General features: G+C 39.1%; 1 protein-coding gene across 2 annotated transcripts in view; it reads right to left on the bottom strand.

Moving 5' to 3' along the window:
* fam83b (family with sequence similarity 83 member B) overlaps positions 1-10,338 on the bottom strand; it is a 17,643-nt gene extending 7,305 nt beyond the window's left edge. The window contains exons 1-4 of one of the 2 annotated variants that reach the window (XM_016477182.1): positions 10,231-10,338; positions 7,851-8,697; positions 6,818-7,311; positions 1,468-1,632 (exon numbers count right to left, since the gene is read on the bottom strand). In XM_016477182.1, the coding sequence (XP_016332668.1) occupies positions 1,468-1,632; positions 6,818-7,264 (612 nt within the window). In that variant the 5' untranslated portion in view covers positions 7,265-7,311; positions 7,851-8,697; positions 10,231-10,338. The remainder of the gene's footprint in view (positions 1-1,467; positions 1,633-6,817; positions 7,312-7,850; positions 8,698-10,230) is intronic. The other variant, XM_016477181.1, reaches the window with a different exon arrangement.
* Between the last annotated feature and the right edge of the window lie 13,877 nt (positions 10,339-24,215).

Genomic DNA, 24,215 nt, shown 5'->3' with positions numbered 1-24,215 from the left:
CATTTTGCATATTGCATTTTAAATTGAATTTCGCTACCTATATGCTTCCATAGCAATGAGCTACTCCCTGTGTCAGTGACATCACAAACCCTGAAATGTACATAAACCCCGCACCCATGCAAAAGAGGGGGAGGGGCCATGTTGGGCTGCTTTAAACCTTCTACACACTGCACAATTTTAGCAATGCTATAAGATCATTATAAATCACTCTGTGCAACATGGATCTAATAAACTAATAAACTAAACGACATGCATGCAATACTGTATGATGATGACACCTCGTGACACGTACAGTAGACTATGATGCAAGTTACTATTGAAGAATAAAATTAGCATGCGCTAGTGGTAAACAAACAGAGCATGGCGAAGCACAGTTTAGCAGTTGTACTTTTTAAGTTTGCTGACAAAAGAGGAAGCTGTGAAAGAGGAAATTAAAAGAGTTTGAGGTAAGCAGTTTTAAGTGTTAGCGCCATGTCACGTTGATTTCATGTTGAATTTTTCTTGGCTGGCCAGTAAACGTGGGTCATAGCAGCAAACACAGTGTGCAATGATCATGCTGAATTTCTGACACTGTGAAAAAATATTGGCAGGCTATCTTTGGTTGCAAGACCTTGACGATGGTCATCTCAGAATGGCTCTACACACTGCATGAGTTTCAGCTGTCCCAGACGAAAGATTGGCATCATGAAACAGTTGTGGCGATTTCTGTGATTGTGGCTCCTAAACAGTGGTCCTGTGTCGTATAATGTGAGAGGTTCAAAGACGGCCATTGTCACAGTCTTACAACCAAAAACATGGCCATTGTGTCATACACACAAAGTCACAACACTATCATGGTAACACACATGACACTGTATTTGTGTGCGCTCATCTCTTAAATAGAGATTAAATTGAGCCAGAATGATCTGGAACAGCATTTTGACCGTTTGTTTGTCAGTTGATTTCATTTCCTTATGTTTCAGTACAGAGAGTATGTTTTGATCCAGTACACACATTCTGTCTCCTTTAGCGAGCGCACTCAATCGAGAAAACCCTTTCATGCACAGGTTCATACATTAAGCAATATGCTTCCCTCTTGTCAATGATAGAGAGGCAACATATTTGTCTAGATAGATAGCAGAACGGGACGCTCAGACACACTCAGACACACACTGCACTTCGCTTCACTGCCTGCTCTGCGTTTCAGTGAAACCACACAATGAAACGCAACCAAATGCACACTTTCTGATATGCAGTACTGCAGTTGGCTTATTAAAAGGTGTATACAAGGCAAAGCCAGAATCATACCACTGGACCAAAACATAACATAACAAATCTCTATATTTGTTTTATTCTTTTTTGCACGTTTGTTTTCTAGCAAACATATTAAAAAGGGTGTTAATACAGTAAATTATGCTGTTTTGGGATGGAGGTCATTTTGATGACACATGACTTGAAGGCAATATACAGTAGAATATGGGCACTTACCCTGAGTTTTTGGATTTGGATGTCTTGTTTTTCTGTCATATTAAGAAAGCATTTGAAGTGATTGTGGTCGAGGAGAATGTAGACTGTAACACCTCTGACTGAGGCATCCACCACTTCTTTAAAGATGTCCACATCGGTGAAAACATCCATTGCGATTGCTATGACCTGTATAGACATAAAAATTAAAACGTCAGCCTAACGTCAGGATTTTTGGGCATTCGCTTTCAGAACAGGCAGTCTATGATATTCTCTTAAATCAATGACATCCCTGTCAGTTACACAAAGCTGAACAAAGCAGAGGTGCGAAACAGAGGTGTCAGCCCAGAAGCTGCTTCGGTTTATTAAAACGGCACCCTTCGTTTTTCTGTTTTCAGAAAAATTGCATCTAGACCGATTTCAATAACTTGAAAGGTGGCTTTCATGAAACCGACAGGGGATGATATGTATTTTCTTGGGCCTTTTGCATAATATTAAACGGAAAGAAGTCAGGGGAGAAGACTGTAAAAGGTCTAGTCCTAGCATTTGTCTTTCAGGAAGACCGACATTCCTTGATTCAAGCCTTGACAGGTTTAAGATGTTCCGTTAATGCTGAATGACAATGAAGTTTAGTGTAAGTCATATATCGCCACACCCTGGAAAACATGTACTGATTAACAAATGATTAATAAAGAATTTCTACAGAACTTGATGAGACCTTGTCAGTATGAACAATGTTGTCCAGCATATAATCTTGACCGACCTTTACAGTTTTGTATTTCAAATAAAGCAAAGAGGGGCTTTATGAGAGATTTTACCTTGACTCGGGTTGTATGGTACCACTCAAAGATGCACAACAGGGGTAAAACAGCAATATGAAAAAAGATGCTTCATAAAATAATGGTTGAAAATAAGCAAGCCTTCAATTATGCTTGTTTAGCTCATCAACTGAAATACTGAAAAGGCTTCCTTACTGCCAGGCAGAATCAAAGCTAATAATATATTTTTACTGCTTTTAAGATTCCTTTGTTCTGAAAACATGAGTACAAGTAAAGCATACGCAACACCGCACTGGGAAATACAAGTAAATGCTTATAATGGCAATTATGATTTAAAAAGCTTGCAAAAAAAAAAGAAGAAGACATTTCTCACACCTGCTTTCACACTTTTATGCAAAAACCCATCAACAACCCATTATACCAAAAAAACGAAGTAAAATTCCCGGGAACCTCACACTGCTGATGTGCTGTCGATATATTCCATTATATAATGTTCTATTGTCTAAATAATTGAAACCGCCTTCAGTTTAATTGAATCTTGGCTAGTATATCAGTCGATATAATTTGGCACCATAGATGAGTACCGTCCCCCCAAACACACCTGACAAGATACTGTATACATCGCTCAAGTGTTTCATTGCTGTGAGTCGACTCTAGGGAGCACATGTAATCAGAGTGCCAGAGCCACACGAGGTGCAGTTCATTCAGCACACTGAGATTGGTTTGTAAACCCACGGCCTCGTAAGATGCTGTCCTATGTGGTCGCCTAATGGGTCTGACTCTGCTCTGCACGGGGGGAAAAAACTGAAAAGTGATCCATGATCGGTTAAGATTTTTGTTCACATGCAAAATGTTGCGCTTGCACTGAAAATGGAAGCCAAATATTAACATCACTGAATCATACCAACAAATCTAATTTTGATCGGTTAAAGCAGGTAGAAGCAGCTCTTTAAGGAAACAATTGTAGGTTGCCACATAATGAATTAATAACTTTAATTTATTAACAAATTAATAATTAATAATGAATTATACCACTATAAGCATATCCAACCTTAAACAGATACATACTGTACACGTTGAGTGGTATCTCAACTTCTTGATAATTAATATCATTGTAAAATGTAAACAATATTATAGCCCAGCAATATATTGAAAGTTACAGTAGATGTATAGTACATCCAGTTTTACTTGAGTACAATATACTCACACAGAGCAATACTATATGTGACCCTGGAGCACAAAAGCAGTTTTAAGTCGCTGGGGTATATTTGTAGCAATAGCCAACAATACATTGTATGGGTCAAAATTATAGATTTTTCTTTTATGCCAAAAATCATTAGGATATTACACTCTAAAAAATGCTGGGTTAAATATAACCCAGCGCTGGGTTAAAAAGGGACAAACCCAGCTATTGGGCTGTTTTAACCCAGCTATTGGGTTGTTTTGAGGTAAAGCTTGCTTCTCATAGGCACACCTAGATATTTCTGGCACTCCTGTCTCATCGACTGCAAAGGGAGTGATCATTTCAGCATTGCACATTGCACAACTAGTTCCATTGTTTGCCGTGTGTTTGTTCAGCACAGTTTAGCTGCCACTGTTGCTGGGGAGAGACTGCTGTAATGCATACATGACTGATGCCTGAGGGAGAAAGTGATGTACCTGGCCTTATCACATCTTTAGCAAGCGTTCAAGACATCACAACTGTGGGGCTGCTTTCAAAAGCCATTATTTAAATTAAATCAATTCACAGCATCTTCTGTGATTATCAGAGAATCACGGGGTGAACAGGCAGGGCAGTGAAAATGGTTGGCACTTTTCCTATACTCCTGTAACAATGCAACGGTTCATTGGTCTGACAGACAGCAACGCTGCTCTCATCAGTGCCTTGTACCAAAAACGTATACAAGATTATGGACACCTACTCATTAAAATTATTCAGACACAGAAAGAAAAAAAACCCCAAACATTCACTACATTGGTGAATGATATTTCAGAGTCAGTTTAAGGGTTTAATCCTGAAGCCAAATTCCAAAACAAAGAACCAAGAAATTGTATTTTGCTTTCATTTTCATGGCAATTAAGCGCATAAAAAATTAAAATAAAATAATAATAAATACAAAATCAGTGGCTATTTTTTTCCTGTTCTACGTGTACATACTGTAGGTAGTAACTATAGTAATTGCATTAACTGTGAAATGACTCTGTAATAATCAGTTAAGTCTGTATAGTTACTTATTTGGTAACCGCACTGTACTGTACTGTAAAAAAAAAAATCTTATTTGCATTATCCTAAAGTCTGCATGAAATGGAAATACTCTATCTATTTTCTAAATTCATATTATGGATCTCTTTGAATGATTCATCCATGCATATGATTTTTATTTTTATTTTTTTGGCCTTGTGATTTTTAATCAAAATGTCATAACTGGACCCTCCAGTCAAAACAACAGATTCACTCTGGTAACAGATGCAGGACTTCTCCATTCATTTAGCCTACTTAAACCCCGCCCCTTTCTTACAACTGACTGCAAGCTCACATTCAGTCAGTCTGCCTCCATCCAATCAACAGCAGATGAGAGAACTTTGTGACTTTAATGAGAAAATAGATGTTATGGTATTTAATTTAGAAAATATTGAGCTATCATGGCAGAATTTCTTGTACTGCCTCTCATAAATAAATGGGTGCAAAGACAACATTCAATTTAGAGGCAATTAATTGAATGTAAGGCTTTAACTCCACACTGTCAGGCATGTCAAACTTTAGCTAAATGTATCAAATTGAAGATACACAAAATGATGTAGCTAAAAATGGATTTTATTTCAGCCTGAGAGTATACTCTGAGAGCCTCTATGATGTTTTTTATGTAGTGTGCTAACATAATTTATTTAGAAAGACATGTCTTTGGGGGAAATTTTCTCTTTACTCTAAAGGTAGAAGCTGTCTGCAAGGCTGAACAGTGTAGAAAAGCATGTCTATATGATAGGTGATTCCAGTGAAGATCAAAGACAAACTTTGTATCTCTACATTTAAAAGATCTCTGCTCATATAGCCTTGATCTGTTACTATTCGACCCTGAAGAAAAACAGCAAGCTATAATAACAACTCCCTCTAGAAGATACCTAGAAAATACCTTTTAACCATAGAGGCACTGACCTTATTTGAGGATTTTTTTTTTCTCATATTATGAGAAAAAAAACAACAATAATAATAATAATAATAATTGGCCTTTTCTTAGCTACCTTTGTTTCTTTTTTTCTCCATAGACATTTAAAAATAGCAAACAAAAAAATTACAAACATTAATCTCAATCAAAAAAGTATTTTAAAATCATAAAAAAACGTACTTAAGACAAAAAGTGCTTACTTAAAGTTTTTGAACGAACTACTCATTCCACGAAGCATTGGCGGATGATGAATAAGTGAATAAGTGAATCAATAACAAACATGGATACAAATACAACTATGATTTAAGTCATTGATTATTTATAGGTATACACTGAAATCCAATATATTTAAATGCATGCAAATATGAACAGTGAAACTAAGTGAAACTAATTTTCCCAAGAGTGACCTTATCCACATGACGAACCATCTTTGATTGTGGAAATTGGAAGGTGTAGAACAGTCTCCCTGGAGCAACCTGACAAGGGCGCAATGATGCATGGATCACCCCCTGTGGGTTTTGAACCCACAACCTTCCAATTACCAACCTGGGGTGCATTTCCCGAACAACGACGTAACTCGCTGATTAACCACCATAGTACGATGCATTGTATTGGAAACAAACTAGTTAGTCACGACTGTTTCCCGAACACGGTCGCATCTCCGTCGTTTGAACCACATTAGTTCAACAACATAGGTCCATTGTTAATGACGCCACACGCATGTGGTGGAGGAATAACTTATGCTATTTAACTGCTTAGAGATCTCTAAGATGCTGCTGTATTGAACATGGCACCTACTGACTAATTTACTATTTTTTTGTTCCCTGTCATTTTGCTTTATTTGATGTTTGATTAATCGCGGGTTCCCTCTTACGTCATACTCCGTTGTTCCCTTTTATGCACATGCGCACTCTTCAAAAACGGCACTTACATTGGACGCCCAAAAATACATAATTAAAATGCATTTTATATTTAGATAGAATGGAAGATACAGACAGTACTGCATGTTAGCGTGCTTGTTGTGCCCAAAAGCATATTTATTTAAGCCCATATATCTTACTAACAAGAAACTATGCTTCTAACCACAGGTCGAGAGCTGTAGTTCCAACCATGTAAGTTTGTGACGCTGTTTGCGAATGTTCGTTTGAACTATGGTTTCGGGAAACACTGAATCGTTGAACTATGCTGGTAACGACGGAACTTGCGACCATAGTTGGCTAACGATGCTTTTGGGAAACGCACCCCAGATCTGTTACCACTAGGCTACAATATCCTTCAAAAGCTCAGCTTGATTCTAGGGCATTCTTGAGCTACGCGCATGTGTTTTTCTTAACTCTGAGCGCAGTTCAAAAGCACATGATCTACAGAAGGACTGGTTTCAAAGAGGCGTTTATTTACACCCCTTTCAGCTTGCTGTTTTATCAACATTACCTGCCTGGCATCCTGTATTTGTTTGCGGATCCCTTCCTTGATAGTGGGGCTGTTTTGCCTCGGCGGGTGGAACAGCAGGTCTATGCTGGTCTCGAGCCTTCTGTGCGGGACGTCTGGCCAGCCTAAATCCAGGTTTGGCGGATCAGTGTCCGAGTGAGTGGGCCAGTATGTGCCTGTGGAGGACGTATCGTCCTGCGGACAGTCCACCTCCTCTGAGTGGTTGCTGGTGGGGGGCTGCACAGCGCTCTCTGTAATATGGTTGATTTCCTCCTCAGAGAGGAAACCGCATATCCCTTCCTCTTTGATGAAATTTTGATAAGAAGCTTCTCCCTCTTTGACCAGGCAGTCTATGGCTAACCGATACGCTTCCTTGTAATGCGGCTGTATGTAATCTTCCGCCTTGAACTCTCCCTTTGAGGAGGACAGCAGTGAAAAATCGGATTCCATCACGGTGTCGGTTTGGATTCCTCAAAACTCTGTACAGCCTTTGCTACCTAAGAAACAACAAACATGATGTTCAACAATTCTGTACATCCACAATATTCTGTAACAACTCACCTAGATACATGCATGATAGCATCTTGCATGGATTTCAAGTTTGGTTAGGAGCTTCGGTAACACTTTATTTTTGATGGTCCCTTTTGAGCATTCTGTTGACAATAAAGTAACCTTGCACTTACCTGTCAACTAACTCTAATTAGAGTGTAAGTAGACTGTCTGATTAATATCTGCTAACTCTTTATTGCGATGGTGTCCCAACAGACATTCTACTGACTATAAGTAACTTTGCAAGAACATGTCAACTTAATCTAACCCTAACCCTACCAGTCTACTAATACTCTACTGACACTGTTAAAGGGACCATCAAAATAAAGAGAAACTGGAGCTTCTTCTTTGCTATTAAAAGCTTTACACATTTCTTGCTTACTGGTTTCAGCCACATATGTTTCCAATAAGACTCTCAAAGAACAGCCATCACTGGCTTCTAGACAAGTTGTATTCTACAAGCCCACTCAGAAAAAGCAATAATTACTGTAGCTTTGAGCTTCAGGTCCTGCCATTTATCTTAACGCTGTTGCTATCATGGTTTGTTTCATTGCAGGAACTGTTTGTTTGAACATGTTACTTCTCCACGCTCATTTGGTCTGGAATGATGGATCTCATGCATCAGTACCATCACTTTAAACTTAAGTTTTTTTTTTGAATGATGTGTCTTTAAGACATAATATCCTGGGCCAACTAGCAACAGAAAGTAGAAAATCATGTCTGTAAATATTAGGCATTTAGACTGGACCCAAAAGTTCCCTACCCAAAGTTCATTTTTCATTAGGATTACTGCACTTGTCAAGCCATTACATCTGACTTGTATTGTGTTTGGTTGGTATTACTATTATTACTAAGTTATTACTAATATTAATTTTGATAAGTTAATTACTATTATTATTATTATAAACTGTTGCATTGCCTGGCACAGCTGGGTTTGTGATCTCTACATGGTGGCCCCCACAAGATACCTGTAAAAGATATGAACTTTTTTTTGTGTTTCCCTTTTGTTTTGTTATCTGGTCTGTTTAGTTCTTCTGTGCCCTCGTTCAGTTCAATGATTCATTAGTGCTCATTAGTTAATTCCCATCACCTGTTTGTCATCAGCTACCTGCCATATTTAAGCTCACCCTTTGGTTCTAGTCTTGTTCCGGTATTGCGTCTATTTAATGTCTCTACATCTACGTCTAAGTTACGTCTATGCATCTACGTTCGAATTGGTGTGTGTCAACCCCTCGTCTATGTGGTTTATCTTCATCCTGGATACTATTAAACTACTTGTTGAATTTCATCATTGTCTTCGTGTGCCTTCCCCAACACCACCGTGACAGTACCCACTGCATATAGAATAAAAGAGTTTGTATTAGTCTTAGTATTGAGTCTTCATCTCATGTAAGTCTCATGTATGTGTAAATCATTTTTTTTTTATGAGAGCACATTTAAAACACTGAGCAACAGCAGTGAGCAAACTCTCCAGATGTAGCATGTTCTGCGGCTGATGAAATTGTGAGTGACTCACTGTTCCTATAACGAAGAAGCTGCCCTGTAATTTTTTTTTTACAACTGAAAATGCGAGAACATGTTGATGTTATCGAATTGAACTGCTTTGAGTCTGGCCAACAGACGCAACCAGAACATTCCATTTCCAACTTAATAATGTTTGCTGGGTGCAGGACAGTTAGTTTAGTTAGCTGACACTCTCTAAATGTTGCCGCTAAGTACGTCTATAAGCCCTGAAGAAAAATAAAGTTATCCCAATCATCTCAATAGTTGCAGAACCCTTCAAGCCTGCTAATGGCCACTTAGACACAACTGTTTGAGTCAGTTGCATAAGTATCAATAGTCCTTCATAATGATGTGTTGTTTGTCAATATATTGTCGAGTAAATATGAAAATAAATAAATCAGTTAGTGCATATTAATAGAGTTCTTTGGAAACAACCAGATCATTCATTTGGAAAATAATTTTCTGTTTGCTGATTGCAGGACAGTTATAGATGGTATATCTATTACCAAGTAAGTACAGTTGAACAAAACAGTAACATATGCATTCAGGTGAAAACCACATACTAGAAAACCTCGATGCTATTAAAAAAAAAAAGCTTATTTCCCAGAATCCATCAAGGTTCATCCTATTTCAAATACATCCCATCAGGCATAATTAATTCATTCAACTTGACTTGACTTGATCAGCAGGTGCTGAGATCTCCACAGGTCTAAAGCATTCACAAGGGGTTGGCATTCAACACTTCAAGTCATTGGGAGCCCCACCTGCTCTGACACGCTGATTAATATGCTGACTGAATAACAAAGGCAGTTTTAGTCAACCCAAACTAAATGCTGGGTGTTAAACAACTCAATTTGTGGTTCTGTGAGAGAAATTTGCTACTACAATAACAATATTTGTTGATTGCAATGGGATTTTGCTGATTTATATTGTATATTTAAAAGATCTTGAAAATGTATGTGCAAAAGCACAGTTTCACTAAACACTTCATTCAGAAAGAAAATGAGAAAAGAAAAGTTCATTTTGAGGGGGTCCAGGAAACTTTTCAAATATTTGTTCATCTTAGAGATCATAAGACATCAGCACATTCCAAAGATAAAACTAGAACTAAAATCCATGTAAATCGTTTGTGAGAACCCTATTTACTTCATTGTACACTTTCTCAGAACTAGTCCGTCACAGTGTCATGCACTAACATTGTGAAACTTATCTTTCAATATGCAAAATCAATACAGGCAGACATATAGCAAAGTAACCTGTCATCTGTACTCTGCAGCTTTCTTTCACTGGCTCCAAACAATTCAGTACTTCAGTAACATTGAGCATGACATTCAAGTCTTTGCCATTTGTAAAAAGTGACTTACTTAAGAGGAAATCATCATGCTGTGTCTCTTAGCATTCTTATCCCGTGTTGTACCAGTAGAGATGAGGTATGTCACAAGCTAAAGGAGATTTGTTAGTCTCTGCAAAAAAAAAGAAACTGAATGTGTCTGAACAGGAGAAGTGCTGAGAACCTGGTGAAGGGTGGGGACTCAAGTTTTCACATGCAAATAATGAGAGCGTCTCACTGGCCAGAGGCAGTAAACCTGTCTGACATACCGAAGACACGCCTCTTCCCCTCTATCTTTCAGCCTGTGTCTCTATCCTTTCATAGAGTTCATAGTTCACTGAGATAAAGTTGACAGTTTCTATTTCTGACAGAGTCTAGTCTTCTCACTGACAGAGATGTTTTGTAAATGTGACACGTACAATGTTTCAGTGACTTCTTTCTTGTTGTACTAAATCAAGTCCTTCACAGCATGTATAGGAAGGCAAAGCATGCTAATGTTGGTCTCTTACTGAGAGGAAATCGTTTTTTATGAATGAATTTGTTTATTTTTGGAAGCATGTTTTGATCTATCAAAACACTCCTGACGCTATCTATGCACTGTTGTCTTCAAATTGCCAGACCTCCAAAGATCAAGGAGACTGTCAAAAAGCTTCTGGGTTGCATGTGCTTGCCATAAATGATCGCATCTCGACTTCAGTGGGGTACGCTGCTTATTCCGCGGTCCTTTGTGTGGAAGGAACACAGGGAGTTTTCCTGTGGGCGGTTTTGTCAGTTTACCCCCATACATGCTCTTTTGTAAGTGAGCATTTCATAATCCTTCTCATTGTGATGATTCATTTGTAGGACTGAGAATTGAGAACCGTTTCATTTCTGAAGAAAACTGAATGATTTTCATGAAGCTTTGTTCTGTTCTCGATGTGGACAGAACATATAGTAGTCTGATGGTGTTTTATGTGTTGAAGCTCGAAGGCGCTACTGAATCTCGGGCGCAATGGCAAAAGCAATTGTTTTTTGTCTTGAGGGATCAGCTTGCTGTAAGAATCAAATGTGATGCGAGAGAAAGACCAGAATACAAACAACGCCAAGACATACAAGAAATACCATATTTTTTTACGTGTGTGTATTTTTTTTTAGTGATTAATCAAAAATACTCACAATCTAGTCTCAAACTCATGTGTTATTTGTGTACGTGTACTTATGGCTTGCGAAACTTAAATCAGTGCAATTACTGACTGGCTCTTCATGTGACCAGGGTTGAGCACGGCAAAAACCCAGAATTTGGCAGCAAACACCATCTGTCTTTATTTGACATGCCAGACTGGGAAAAACCCTGTTATTACCCCCGCCACCTTGCTTAGGAGATGCATTCTTTCATTCTCACAGGTACGTCCTGTGTATGTCACAAACACACCAGAGGCCTTTCTCAGTGGAGAGAGGCATATCATTTGGCTGCATTGTTTGGCTCTATGTCTTGAGGATTTCAGAAGCAGGTGCAGTCTTTCAGGCCACATTAGCACATTCACAACAGGTTTCTGTCCCTTAAGGTAACTGCATCACAGTCGAGTAATGCTATCCGAAAGGGAATCTTAATGCAAGCAGCCCACACTCTAATATACGTCACCTGAACTGTATCGCGTTTCGTGTGGGCTTGTTCCAGCAAGCATCCCTTCAATAGTGTGGATGATGGAAAATAATCTTACTCATCTGCCTATGAGATTATTTCAATGTTTGTGGAGTGTTTATCTGCGTTCCCATGGACCTAAAGGAGAATCAAGATTTCCAATCATTCATAACAGACAGGGTAACATGTAAGTTAGCTTGAGAAAGGATGTATTTGGCTTATGAAAATCTAACTCTCACATTACAATGTAAAGGGTAAAAAAAAACTGTCAGGAAGATGTCTGTCTCATATTTCACCCTGAAATGAAAAGGAAACTAATGAGAATTTGGGGTGAAAATGTCACAATGCAAGTGTTGTGAGAGTCATAATGTGATTGCACTATGTAGTTACTGTGTTGCATAAGGGTTGAACTGTGATTCTGGTCATCTTGAAATATTTATGTACAGTTCATCTGTGTGATCATTTGTCTAGGTAGAAAGTGAACTGAAATGTGTGCTATAGTATGTAAGAGTATGACATTCTCTGACAATTTTTTTTTACATTTAGTATATTTCATTCATTTTCACATCAGATGCAATGGTGTGGTATGTCAGCAAGTCAAAATCAAGTGATTGCATTTCAAATGTATTTTTAGCATTAGCTGCGGGAATACTATAATTGTGTAGCATTTTGTTTACAATGTAGTCAATTGCCACCAATTATTTAATTCAATTTCAAATGGCAAATGTAATGTGATCCTGGACATACTATATTGACAGTACTGTACAAACACCCACCCTGTTAATAACAATTTTATTCACCGTGTAGGTCAATATGTATAGATTTGCAAGTTGCTTTGAATAAAAGCATCTTCTGAATCAATAGATGAGTCCTTCTTCAGCTATAGCACTTATGGCAATTGGCCTAAAACCTTATGGAATAAATCTTTTAAAAGCCATCTCTCTCTCTCTCTCTTTCTTGGACTAAAATATACCCATAGACAGTCCGTCGAACTGTTGTATAAATGCAATATCACTCTCGTACTTGAGCGATCGAGTACTTGAGCGATACCGGCTCTATATCAGCGGCTGTGATTGCCTCCGGTAGTTATTGGTAGTTATGGTAGTTATTGGTTTGTTTTTTTTTTCTCAATTACATTTTTCTTTAAAGCCGCAGTTCGTAAATGTTGCCTCTTTGTCGCCATCTCTGTTTGAAAATCTGCAATTGCAGCTGTTTGCGGAATTATCTTCATTGCGTGGGTTGTGCACCGGCATGGCTCCAGCACGGATGAATCTAATGTTTTGATGTGAATGTGTGGCAGTCAGTCACCGCACCGGTGTGGATATTTACTGAATCAGAATCAGAATGAGCTTTATTGCCAGGTATATTTACACATACGAGGAATTTGTTTTAGTGAATGAAGCTCCACTGTGCAACAGAATGACAGTGACAAGACAGGACACAGATAATAAAAAGAATAATATACAAATATACAAAATAGACAATGTTCAAAATAGCAAAAACACAATATATAATATAGACAATTATGTATGTACAGGTATGATATTCGTTACAGTGCTGTCCATGATGGTGAGTGGAGAGAGAGCAGTGGGGTTCCTCCTGAAGTCCACGATCATCTCCACAGTTTTGAGCGTGTTAAGCTCCAGGTTGTTAAGACTGCACCAGACAGCCAGCTCTTTAACCTCCTGTCTGTAAGCAGACTCGTCACCATCCTGAATGAGGCCGATAAGTGTGGTGTCGTCTGCAAACTTCAGGAGCTTGACAGAGGGGTCTTTAGAGGTGCAGTCATTGGTGTAGAGGAAGAAGAGCAGTGGGGAGAGGACGCAACCCTGCCAGTGCTGATCCGACGGGTGCTGGATGGGAATTTTCCTAACTTTGCTAGCTGTTGATCCACTGACAGATGGAGGTGGGCACAGAGAGCTGAGTTAATTTGGGCAGGAGGAGGTTTGGGATGATAGTGTTAAAAGCCGAGCTGAAGTCCACAAACAGGATCCTCACATAAGTCCCTGGTCTGTCTAGATGTTGCAGGATGTAGTGCAGTCCCATGTTGACTGTATCATCCACAGACCTGTTTGCTCTGTAGGCAAACTGCAGGGGGTCCAGTGATGTCCTTCAGATAAGCCAAAACCAGTCTTTCAAATGATTTCATGGCCACAGACATTAGAGCCACAGGTCTGTAGTCATTAAGTCCAGTAATTTTGGGTTTCTTTGGGACGGGGATGATGGTGGAGCGTTTGAAGCATGAGGGGACATCGCACAGCTCCAGTGATATTTTCAGACAGGCTGGTGTCACACCATCTGGGCCTGGTGCCTTTCTTCTCTTGTTCTTTCTGAAGACCTGACGTACATCATCTTCACTGGTCTGAAGTGCAGGAGTGGGGGAGAGGGGGGTTGCAGGAAGTGTTAATGGTGTTTTTTCAAACCTGCAATAAAACTAGAAACTGATATAAGAAGTTACAGTCTCTGTGAGCTGGTCCAGATCAGTGGCAGCAGCTTCAAAAACACTCCAATCAGTGAGGTCGAAACAGGCTTGTAAATCATTACTTCATTCTGCTTCATTAGTCCATCTTTTTACAGTCCTTAATACAGGTTTAGCTAATTTCAGTTTCTGCCTGTAGGTCAGTATAAGATGAACTAAACAGAGATCAGAGAGCCCCAAACTTGCCCGTGGGACGGAGCGATATGCATCCTTTATTGTGGTGTAACAATGGTCCAATATATTGCTGTCTCTGGTGGGACATGATGTGATGTGCTGTCTGTATTTTGGCAGTTCACGGGAAACATTTGCTTTATTAAAGTCCCCAAGAATGATTAAAACAGAGTCCGGGTGTTGTTGCTCTGTGTCTGTGATCTGATCAGTGAGTTTCTGTAAAGCTGAGCTCATGTGCGCTTGCAGAGGAATGTAAACACTCACGAGAATGAAGGAACAAAACTCCCGCGGCGAATAGAACGGCTTACAGTTAATGAAGAGCGCTTCTAGATCGGGACAGCACATCTTCTTTAACGCTGTTACATTTGTACACCACCTTTCGTTGATGTAAAATGATGTCCCACCTCCGTGCGATTTGCCCGTTGATTCTGCGTCGCAGTCCAATCTGAACAGCTGCAAGCCTGGCAGATGTAGCGTTTGTTGGGTAGAGAGCAGAGATTCGCCAGATGGATGCTAGGCAACGCCGTTCGAAATCCGCGCTGAGCTTCACGAGCGCACCTGCTCACTTCCCCCGTCTGACCGTCCTAAAGCGTTTGATCAGCACTGCTGCTCCACCAACTACAATGTTCAGCAAAACGTCCGAATAAACGAAATCCGGTAGAAGATTTTGTGGTGTGTTCTGCCGAATGTTCAGCAGTTCATCCCTGGTAAAACTGATCGTGTTTGAGAAACAAAAAACAGGAAAAACTAACAAAAACAGTACAAACACTGGAGAGCCAAGCACTGAGGCGTGTCTGCGGCGCCATCTTGTTACAGCTACATCATGTTACTGTACTTCGCAATCACAGGTTCTAGCCTATGTCTTGGAATATATGACCCAAATAAGAATTTTCACCTATATTGTCATCTGAACAAGTAAGTAACAAGTCTGCCACATTTGTTCTGACCAACTTAGGAAAAAAACATTATAATAAATTGCGCTACTAATGGTGATTTAATCTAAAGATCGGTCAGCTCATATCACATCAAACTATGCAAATTATAATTATTGTTATACTTTATTCTCAAATTATTCTCATAAGCATTGCCTATATTGTGTATTAGAGTGTAGATTTCAATTTCTGTACAGTCTAATCTCTATGTCATACTCTTCGAATTTCATATTAATAAATTCTTTTACCCAAAAAGCAAATTATGCTCCCTTCGAACTGGTTGTCTTTAAAATACAAATCTTGTGTTATCCCAGACTATCTGTAATCAGAAGCACATTTAAAACTGGAATATAATTTAATTTAATTCACAAGTGTTTCATAAACACAGTCCTTTCTGGATTACAAACCACCATCAAAATGATACATTTAATTATTCCAGCTGCTGTGAGAAAAGGCTATAAACGATCCGTCACCTGCAGGATCCTCACATGCGATAGCCTAGTAGCTGGAACAACTTCTTTATGTTTACAGGCGTGACGTAAGCAGCATGCTCGAATTTCCGGCGAAAACCTACCAGTACCACTCAAATTAGAAAACATTATTATAAGCTAACGGTTGTGAATCGGGCTAAAGTAAGGCGATAGTTTTGAACATTGGCTGGTTATGTACTTGCTCAAATATTGATTTTGGATTATTTTTAAACAAAAAAAGTTAAGGACTGCAGCTTTAAAATAAATAAATAAATCTTAATGCTCATACACATTCAGAAAGTCTTCTAGTATTGTGGAATTATTTGTTCATTTTATTTGACATTTTATGATGTCATTATTATTATTATTATTATTATTTTTATTATTATTATTTCACAAACCCATTTGGGATACCCTGGCATAGTGGAATGTTTTATTTATTTATGTAAAGAGTCCACTGGGCGAGCGTAGTGAGAACCCAAATGCAGCTTTATTTAATTCCAATAGTGAGCAAACATTAAACAAAAACTTGACTTGACTTGGCTTGGCTTAAAATAGACTTGACTTGACTTGATTTGACTTGACTTAGCATGGCATGAACAGACTTGGCGTAAACAAAAACAAGAACTCACCAACAGCTGTTACAGGAATAATACTCGACGAGAGACAAAAGCAATATGAGGGCTATAAATACTAAACAATAAGGGTCACATGACATCAACCAATGAGCAAACAGAACTGAGAACCAGATGACAGAACAATAACCAATCAGAACATGACACATACACTAAGCAGGAATACAAGAGGATCAAGGGAATCACATTACTAGACAGGAACCATGACTAAACTACAAAATAAGAGACATGAAAACCATGAACCACAAACAAAACCAGGCATGACTATTTATTTATTCATTCATCTATATGGTACACAATAGTCCTATTCAAATCTATGTGATAAACATATTAGGGCAAGAAAAATCAACAACAACAAAAAAACAGATTACATTAATATCTACAATTTGTTCATTACATAATATACAATCAGGAACTGACTACAACTGGTAAGTAATCTACCCAGCAGTGTTCTTAACATTGGTGTATATACAGGTGCATCTCAATAAATTAGAATGTCATGGAAAAGTTAATTTATTTCAGTAATTCAACTCAAATTGTGAATTAGCTGATTGGCATGTCACCATATTCTAATTTGTTGAGATAGTGAATTGGTGGGTTTTTGTTAAATGTGAGCCAAAATCATCACAATTAAAAGAACCAAAGACTTAAACTACTTCAGTCTGTGTGCATTGAACTTATTTAATACACAAGTTTCACAATTTGAGTTGAATTACTGAAATAAATGAAATAAAAACTTTTCCATGACATTCTAATTTATTGAGATGCACCTGTATTGGTATCATTGGTTGTGGGTTGTGTTTGCAGGATACCTCTAACAAAAAAAAAAAAGATTATAGATCTGTTTTTTATAGATGCTTTTTAGATGTAACCTTATAATCTGACTTCACAGCTTGTTTTGGGCAAAATAAAGTGGAATCTTTAAGCTAATGGCTCTGAAGAAAAAACTTGTGCTGAGGTCATGTGAAATCTCAGAGATACAGTCTTCAAGATTAATTTGCACTCACAGGTGTACTGCGGGTTGCCCAACCTCATTCAAAGGCCCCTTTGTGGCATTACAAACAAGTTCATTTCTGGTTAGATTTGCCTATGCAGCTGTCTCTACTTCAAAGAAGCAACACATTCAGTACCTCTACACAGATTTTTCTTCCACCTCAGGAAAGAGAATCAGGTTCTCTGACATACTGCATGGTGGGTGGTCATCATGATTTCAAATCTCAAATCCTCACCTACATTACAATATTACAAAATATCATATTCTCAGTATTTCTTTGATCAAAGTTCTCGTATCTCTGTTCCTTGTTCCTGATCTTACATTTTTGTAGAGTGTATGTTTTTTATTACTATTCTTTTATGATTTCAGTTAAATGAAATGAACTGATGTGGTAATATGTGCATAGAAAATCCAAGGTAACGATTCAGCAACATTTTATTAGTTGATTTTGAGAAGGCTATCACTTTAATAAATTCACCTTCTGAATTTGGTTATGCATTATGCATCATCGCTGCTTCTGGAATTCTTCCCTTTACTTTTTCTCCAATAGTGAGCCGATTTCAATGTTTTCCCTGTGACTCGCTCACCGTGTGAACCTCTCCCATCTGTTCAGGTTCAGAATGTGCAGCAGAGTGGAGGATCAAATTATTTATTTGGAGAGGGACCATGAATGGAAAATATTAAAACTGCATGTAGAGCATGATCTGTGATTTTTTTATTTTTATTATTCACACTAATGCAATGAATTAATTACACTGGGTACCCTTTCCTTTTTTATAACAGAGCAGGCAAAGACTTTGCCAGGTAAACTGCTTAGGATTTATTTTATTAACAAAGCTTAACTCGAAGCTAAAATCTTAACAAAATGTAGCCTACTCAATTGTTGTCATAAACATATAATACAAGTATTATCTTTCAACATTGCTTTTTAACTGGCGGTTTTCTATTGTGTCTCTTAAGTTTGCATCTAGCTCAGCATTCACTGAAAGATTTGACAGACCTGACAATCTATTGATGTTGAACCATCATGAAGCAGTTTCAGATTTCTCTTCAGTGTAAATCCATCACAGTTTCTTTAAGTGACTCTGCAATTGTTCTGATAGTTCAAGAGTTTCTTCAAACACATTTTAGACATTTGGAGCTGTTTGGAACTAATTGAAGCAGCAGTGGACTCATATGTTCACACTCACACAAACAAGGCCGTCACAGAACGTGCATCTCAGCAAATGAAAAAAGACATTCATTACAGATAAATTATTTGTGAAATCAAACGTTTAACAAACACCATTTGCATTCTTTGCTTGGTAAATTTAATTATCAGTAATGCTTTGTTTGTGAGAGCTCACTGTTGTGATCTATTACATGCAAAAATCCCCTAAATATGGGTGTCTTCAATTTATTTGAAGTGCAATTATTCTCAGTAAATCACCCGTATTTGTTACATTCCATAATCAAATTAACAGCAATGAATCTGAATCATGATGAATTAGTATGCAAGACTTGAATCTAAACTAACTTGGCTGTTTTCAAATAGCAGGGCTTCTTGATGTTCCCATCTACACAAGCGGAAATGTAAAGATCTGTCTGAGCTCAGACTTAAGCTTTAATCTGGCTCATCCAGGTTCATCACGCTCGGCATCTCACTCTTTATCTGTTGACTGGCTTGCAGCAACGTTTCAGTCTTAACACCTCTATTGACCAGCCTGTGTATTTGAGAGACTGTTTCTTATTTTACAGCTCTTCGATATCCCATAAAGAAACTGTGGGCTTAAATTTGTGGGCTTAATTTCTATTTAGAGGATAATAAATTAGATGAAGTGAATACAAGCTCATTAAAAAGGTCTCAACACCTGACAGACTGTCTTTTATTCATTAGAAGAAAAAATACTTACAATGAGACATTTTAAATATCAATGACATTTTTGTTATGGCACTATGGATACTCTTATGTTGTTAATCTGGTCTTTTCAAGCACTTGAGTTGATGACCTGCTTCTGAGTCGAAACGGTTTGTTATGATGCAGACAGTTTGTGAAGGCTAATGAGAACTGAGAAGCACTGGAGATTAATGTCCGCTCAATCAACACTTCCAGTAATTAGGTCCAAATTACATGCAAGGGAAGCTGCTTAAGTGCCATTACATTTTGTACATGTTTTGCTTGGAGACCTTTTTTAAAATGAGACATTCATTATGTTTGTTGTTGTTAGAATAAATCATGATTAAATGTAAAACTGCCTGTCACAGTAGCAAACTTTCTGGTGGGATACCATCATGACATGGTCAACTCCATCACGCAAATTGTGGTTCACATAATTTAGGAAAGTTTTTTTTTTGCCATATCTGTATCTTCTGGAAAATCTGTTTTAGAGTGACAGAAAAGGAACTCATTTGTAAGAAAATGGAAGAAGCAGATCACACCAAAACATGGTTGAATACCTCTGAACAGATTCATAGAATAATTTACAAGGATTACTTTCTGCAATCCAATAGACTGTTTTGTTCTCTACTATTTATGGCGTATTCGCATATACTGACTCACAGGCTAGAAATGTGAAAAACTGATACATGCAAATAGTCAGGTCATTTCCAAAAAGAAATCTCAGATATTTTAGCTTCAAACTGGTTTTGGGACTCTTATGGCCAACCTCTAATTAGCACAAACCGGCTAGATCTTTTAGTGTTGGTTAAAACAGCACAGCAGCATGATTATAGGCTTGGCAGCAGTCCACAGTTTAGTCTATGAAGACCAAGGTGTAGATTTTGAAAATCAGCTGCTGTAAATATTGGAGGCGTCACACAGCTCAGTGTGCACTGAAGTGGTGCCAGGAACTACTAGTCTTTAATTTGGTCAGGCAGGTGTGGGATTTGGTCCCGCCTGGGTCCTTATTGCTTGGCTAGGCAATAACCAGCCTGGGGTGCGTTTCCCAAAAGCATCGTTAGCTAACTATGGTAGTTAGTTCCACTGAAATCTATTGGTAACGACGGAACTTGCGACCATAGTTGCTTTTGGGAAACGCACCCCTGATCAGCTGTGCACCTCACTTGTTTATAAGCTTTTGTCATGACTGAGAGGTTTATGAAACCAGTAAGCAGGGTGTCCGCGGGTCCTTAAAAAGTCTTAAAATGTCTTAAATTACATATATGTATGTAATAAAATGTGTATTTCCATTACAGGTTTAGGTCTTAAATTTCATATAAGGTGGTATTAAAAAGGTCTTAAAAAGTCTTAAATTTAACTTGTTCAAGTCTGCAGAAACCCTGAGTAAGATTTAACCCCATAGAGAGTGTTTGAAAATCTCCACCAATATAAAACTTTAAGTCAGGCTCTCAATTAAAGTACTAGTCATGTTCAGCCTTGGCAGTCTTACTTTCCGACATATTTCAGTTCTAATTACTAATCACTTACTTAAATTAAATCTGTGACTTAATTCAAATATCACAATATGAAAGGAAATTAATTTATTTGGATTAACACAAGGCAACATATGCAATTAAAAAGATTAGGGCGGGGGTGATATTACCTAGATGACTTTTACCTTAATGTCTCCTGTGTGTTAATAAAATACTGTTACCAGTTATCATTAACATTTAATGTTAGAAAACATGGTCACACTTTATTTTAAGGTCTAATTCTCACTATTAATAAACCATTAACTACGACTTTTGCAACCTGGTCTCATAAAAATACGTACCTCTGTGTACTTTTTGTGCAACACGATTTTTACGTATCTTACTGCACGTTTCGCCTCAGTTTCAAAGAGAAACGTCCACTGAGTGGCGCTAAAACACGGGTTCAATACGTGAACCATGGCACATTTTTTTATGTTGATATAGATACGTATTGCTGTGTTTTTATGAACTGATATAAAAACGCGTTTGTTGATGCAACCGTGCCATTTCAACTTCCTTATATGCAGATTTGAACTGTTTTGTCAAACCACAGTTACACAGGATTTGAACCGGAGCTCCTCAACTCTCAAGTACGTCTCCGTACTCCGTGAGCTACCGAACAAACCTACCATCAATGAAAACCCATAGATATGAAGCTGGATTAGTGCGATACTAATGTTCAAAAGCATCAGTTTTCAAATCTCCCAGCATATTAATATTGTTTTGAAGTCATAACATGATATTCTTCAAGTAATTGTGCGAAAATTATACTTTATTAATCAAACTCTGTAAATTTGCGTGAAAAGGAATAAAAGGTGTCGGAGTTTTACTGCCTCTAGTGTTCATTTATTTTGGAAACTGCAGTGATATGTACTTATTGGTACGTATTTCGCGTCTCGCTAAAAAGTGCCCCCAGCTACGTTTATGCCATAAGACCAGGTAGGACTTTTGCCTCAGTAAACATGTAATTTGCTGCTTATTAATAGTTAGTAAGGTGGATGTTAAGTTTAGGTATTGAGTAGGATTAGGGATGTAGATAATAAGGTTAAACACCGCTGATTGGCCATAGTGCTCACGCGCTCAACAGATATGACTGTGATTGGCTTCAATGATCATCCCTTAATGCTCTTCACCGAGCACTCACACAGAAGCACATAGGAGCGTTTGAAAACCGTGTCTATCAGCGTGGATCCATCTATGTGCAGATAGGGATCTGCTGTTCATGTGAGAGTTAGGTCTGCTGTTCATGTGAGAGTTCCGGCCGGGGATTTGGCCATGGTTTTATAGGGGTTGACCTTGGCACCCTTCAAGTCTATGGACTCAGGAAAAGTTCATTACACTAAAAGTAGCTGTAACAAATGTTCGTAGTTCGGGAAGAAGGAGGCGGGAACCAGCGAACATTTAAAACTTTAATAAAATAAACAAACACAAAACGAAAGTAAAGCGGCAGCCCCTCTTGGACGACTGCCGCACACAAAACACAAAATAAAGTCCAGGCCTGGTCCTCTCTCGTCCAACACTGTCGTCACTCCTCCTTTTATACTTCCGGAGCTCCTCCGTGGGATTCGAGACCGGTGAGTGGCGCAGGCGCAGGTGGCGCAGCTCTGTCAGTTGCATCCACACGTCTAGAATTTTTCCCGGGTAGGTTCAAAGTCATTCTCCACCCTAGACCAGGCTAGGCTGGTTCTCGCCACACACATTTATTAGGTTTTATAACCTGGATTTATTAGGTTTTACAGCCAACCCAAAACGGCAACTTGTTGTCGTTTCTACTCTATGATGTAATAGTATGGGTAAACCCCACCTCCGCAGAAGAAGATCAACGCCTGCTTCTACATCACTGCCTGTTTAGCCCCGCCCACCGATTCTACATCACTGCCTGTTTAGCCCCGCCCACCGATTCTACATCACTGCCTGTTTAGCACTGCTCACTGATGCAACCACACTGAGGTATTCCCCATAGCATCACCATTGGACACAGCACCTCTTTCCTTTCTCAGGGAACATTCCTTAAATATATAATTTTTCAGCAAGTCTGGTTGAACAGGTACCAAAAAAGCATGTGCTCCGATGGGGCAATCGGCGTGCACCGCAAGCGTTTTTTCAAGGAAAAAGCTCCGCTCTCGTTTGTCTCTCTTTTCGAGGAAAGAGAGGCAGCCATCTGCATCTGCTTCTGATTCAGGATCCGCCGCTGCTGAGGCACGGAGGAGAATGAACTCGTAGGGATCGCATGTGGATCTGGCCGATGAGTTTGAAGAGGGGTTTTCCCTCTCGCGATCGTCGGCTGTGGACGAGAGTGAGCCGCTGGAGGATGATGTTATTTCATTAACATTGTCTGATCCAGGGGCCAGTGCTCTGCTGGAAAGCAGGAAAATGTCTGAGGAGGGCAAAAAGCTGAGGCTGAGCATTCCCAATCCTCCTGCCCTGCGTATGAGCTTTTGAAAGTTATGGATCGCGCCACGGCGAGACTTTACTTGCCGTGACGCGGGTGAAGAAAATGACATGGAATAATCGCGGGTCAAAGGAAGGTAGGTAAAAGACCTAAGGGATGTGAACCAGACAGGGCGTCAGCGCTTTGTCCGGATCAGAGTGATACTTCAGTATCTACTCATTTCCTTCAGGGGTCTTACATCTGCCCTTGATCTTCCCCTTCCTAATTCCCCTATAACCACCATCTCTCCACCTGACCGAGGTTAGGTGGGAATTTCCTGCATTACAGTCTCCTATGCTGGACCTATGATGTTTGGTTGGTTCTATGGCTTCATAGTGACCACCTTACTGATGGTCCGGACCAGAGGCTTCTTCAGACAGGGCTCCGACGCGGGAACCATGGTGTGCGAGTATGATCCATTTCTAAATAAATAAATATGTATATATATGTGGTTGTGTATAATCCTTCTGCTAGCTTTCTTTGCAATGTTTCCCGGGACCTGTGTGTTTCTGTCCTTTTTCTAGGGTAGACGGTACGATAAGCCGGGTTTCGGCTTCATACTTCCTGGATTATGCGGCCAGGTCACAGGCTTCTGCGGGAGACTTCTTGATCATTAGGCCCGGGCACGGCACTGCAAAGGTTTCCTGGACGTCCGGGCTGGGCTTATGCTTTCAGGCTGCCCTGTCTGGTCTACCATATCTAGGTCGCCCTGAGGGGCCTCCCGATCACCAGGATATCCCCTCTTGCTGAGGCATCGAGCGGGAAGCATAGGTGGCATTTGCCAGAAACTTCTTGTGTAATGCTGTCTCAGGCAGTGCTCCCCTCACCTTAGAGGGTTGTATTTGAGCTTGCCTCTCCCATTTGGCTCAGTACTTCCGGGTATCTGTGAGCAGATG

Source organism: Sinocyclocheilus anshuiensis, unplaced genomic scaffold, assembly GCF_001515605.1.
Source record: "Sinocyclocheilus anshuiensis isolate Anshui unplaced genomic scaffold, SAMN03320099.WGS_v1.1 scaffold1540, whole genome shotgun sequence".
Taxonomy (NCBI): Eukaryota; Metazoa; Chordata; class Actinopteri; order Cypriniformes; family Cyprinidae; genus Sinocyclocheilus; species Sinocyclocheilus anshuiensis.
Note: the sequence above shows the minus strand (reverse complement) of the source record. Positions and strands in the feature narration are given on the sequence as shown.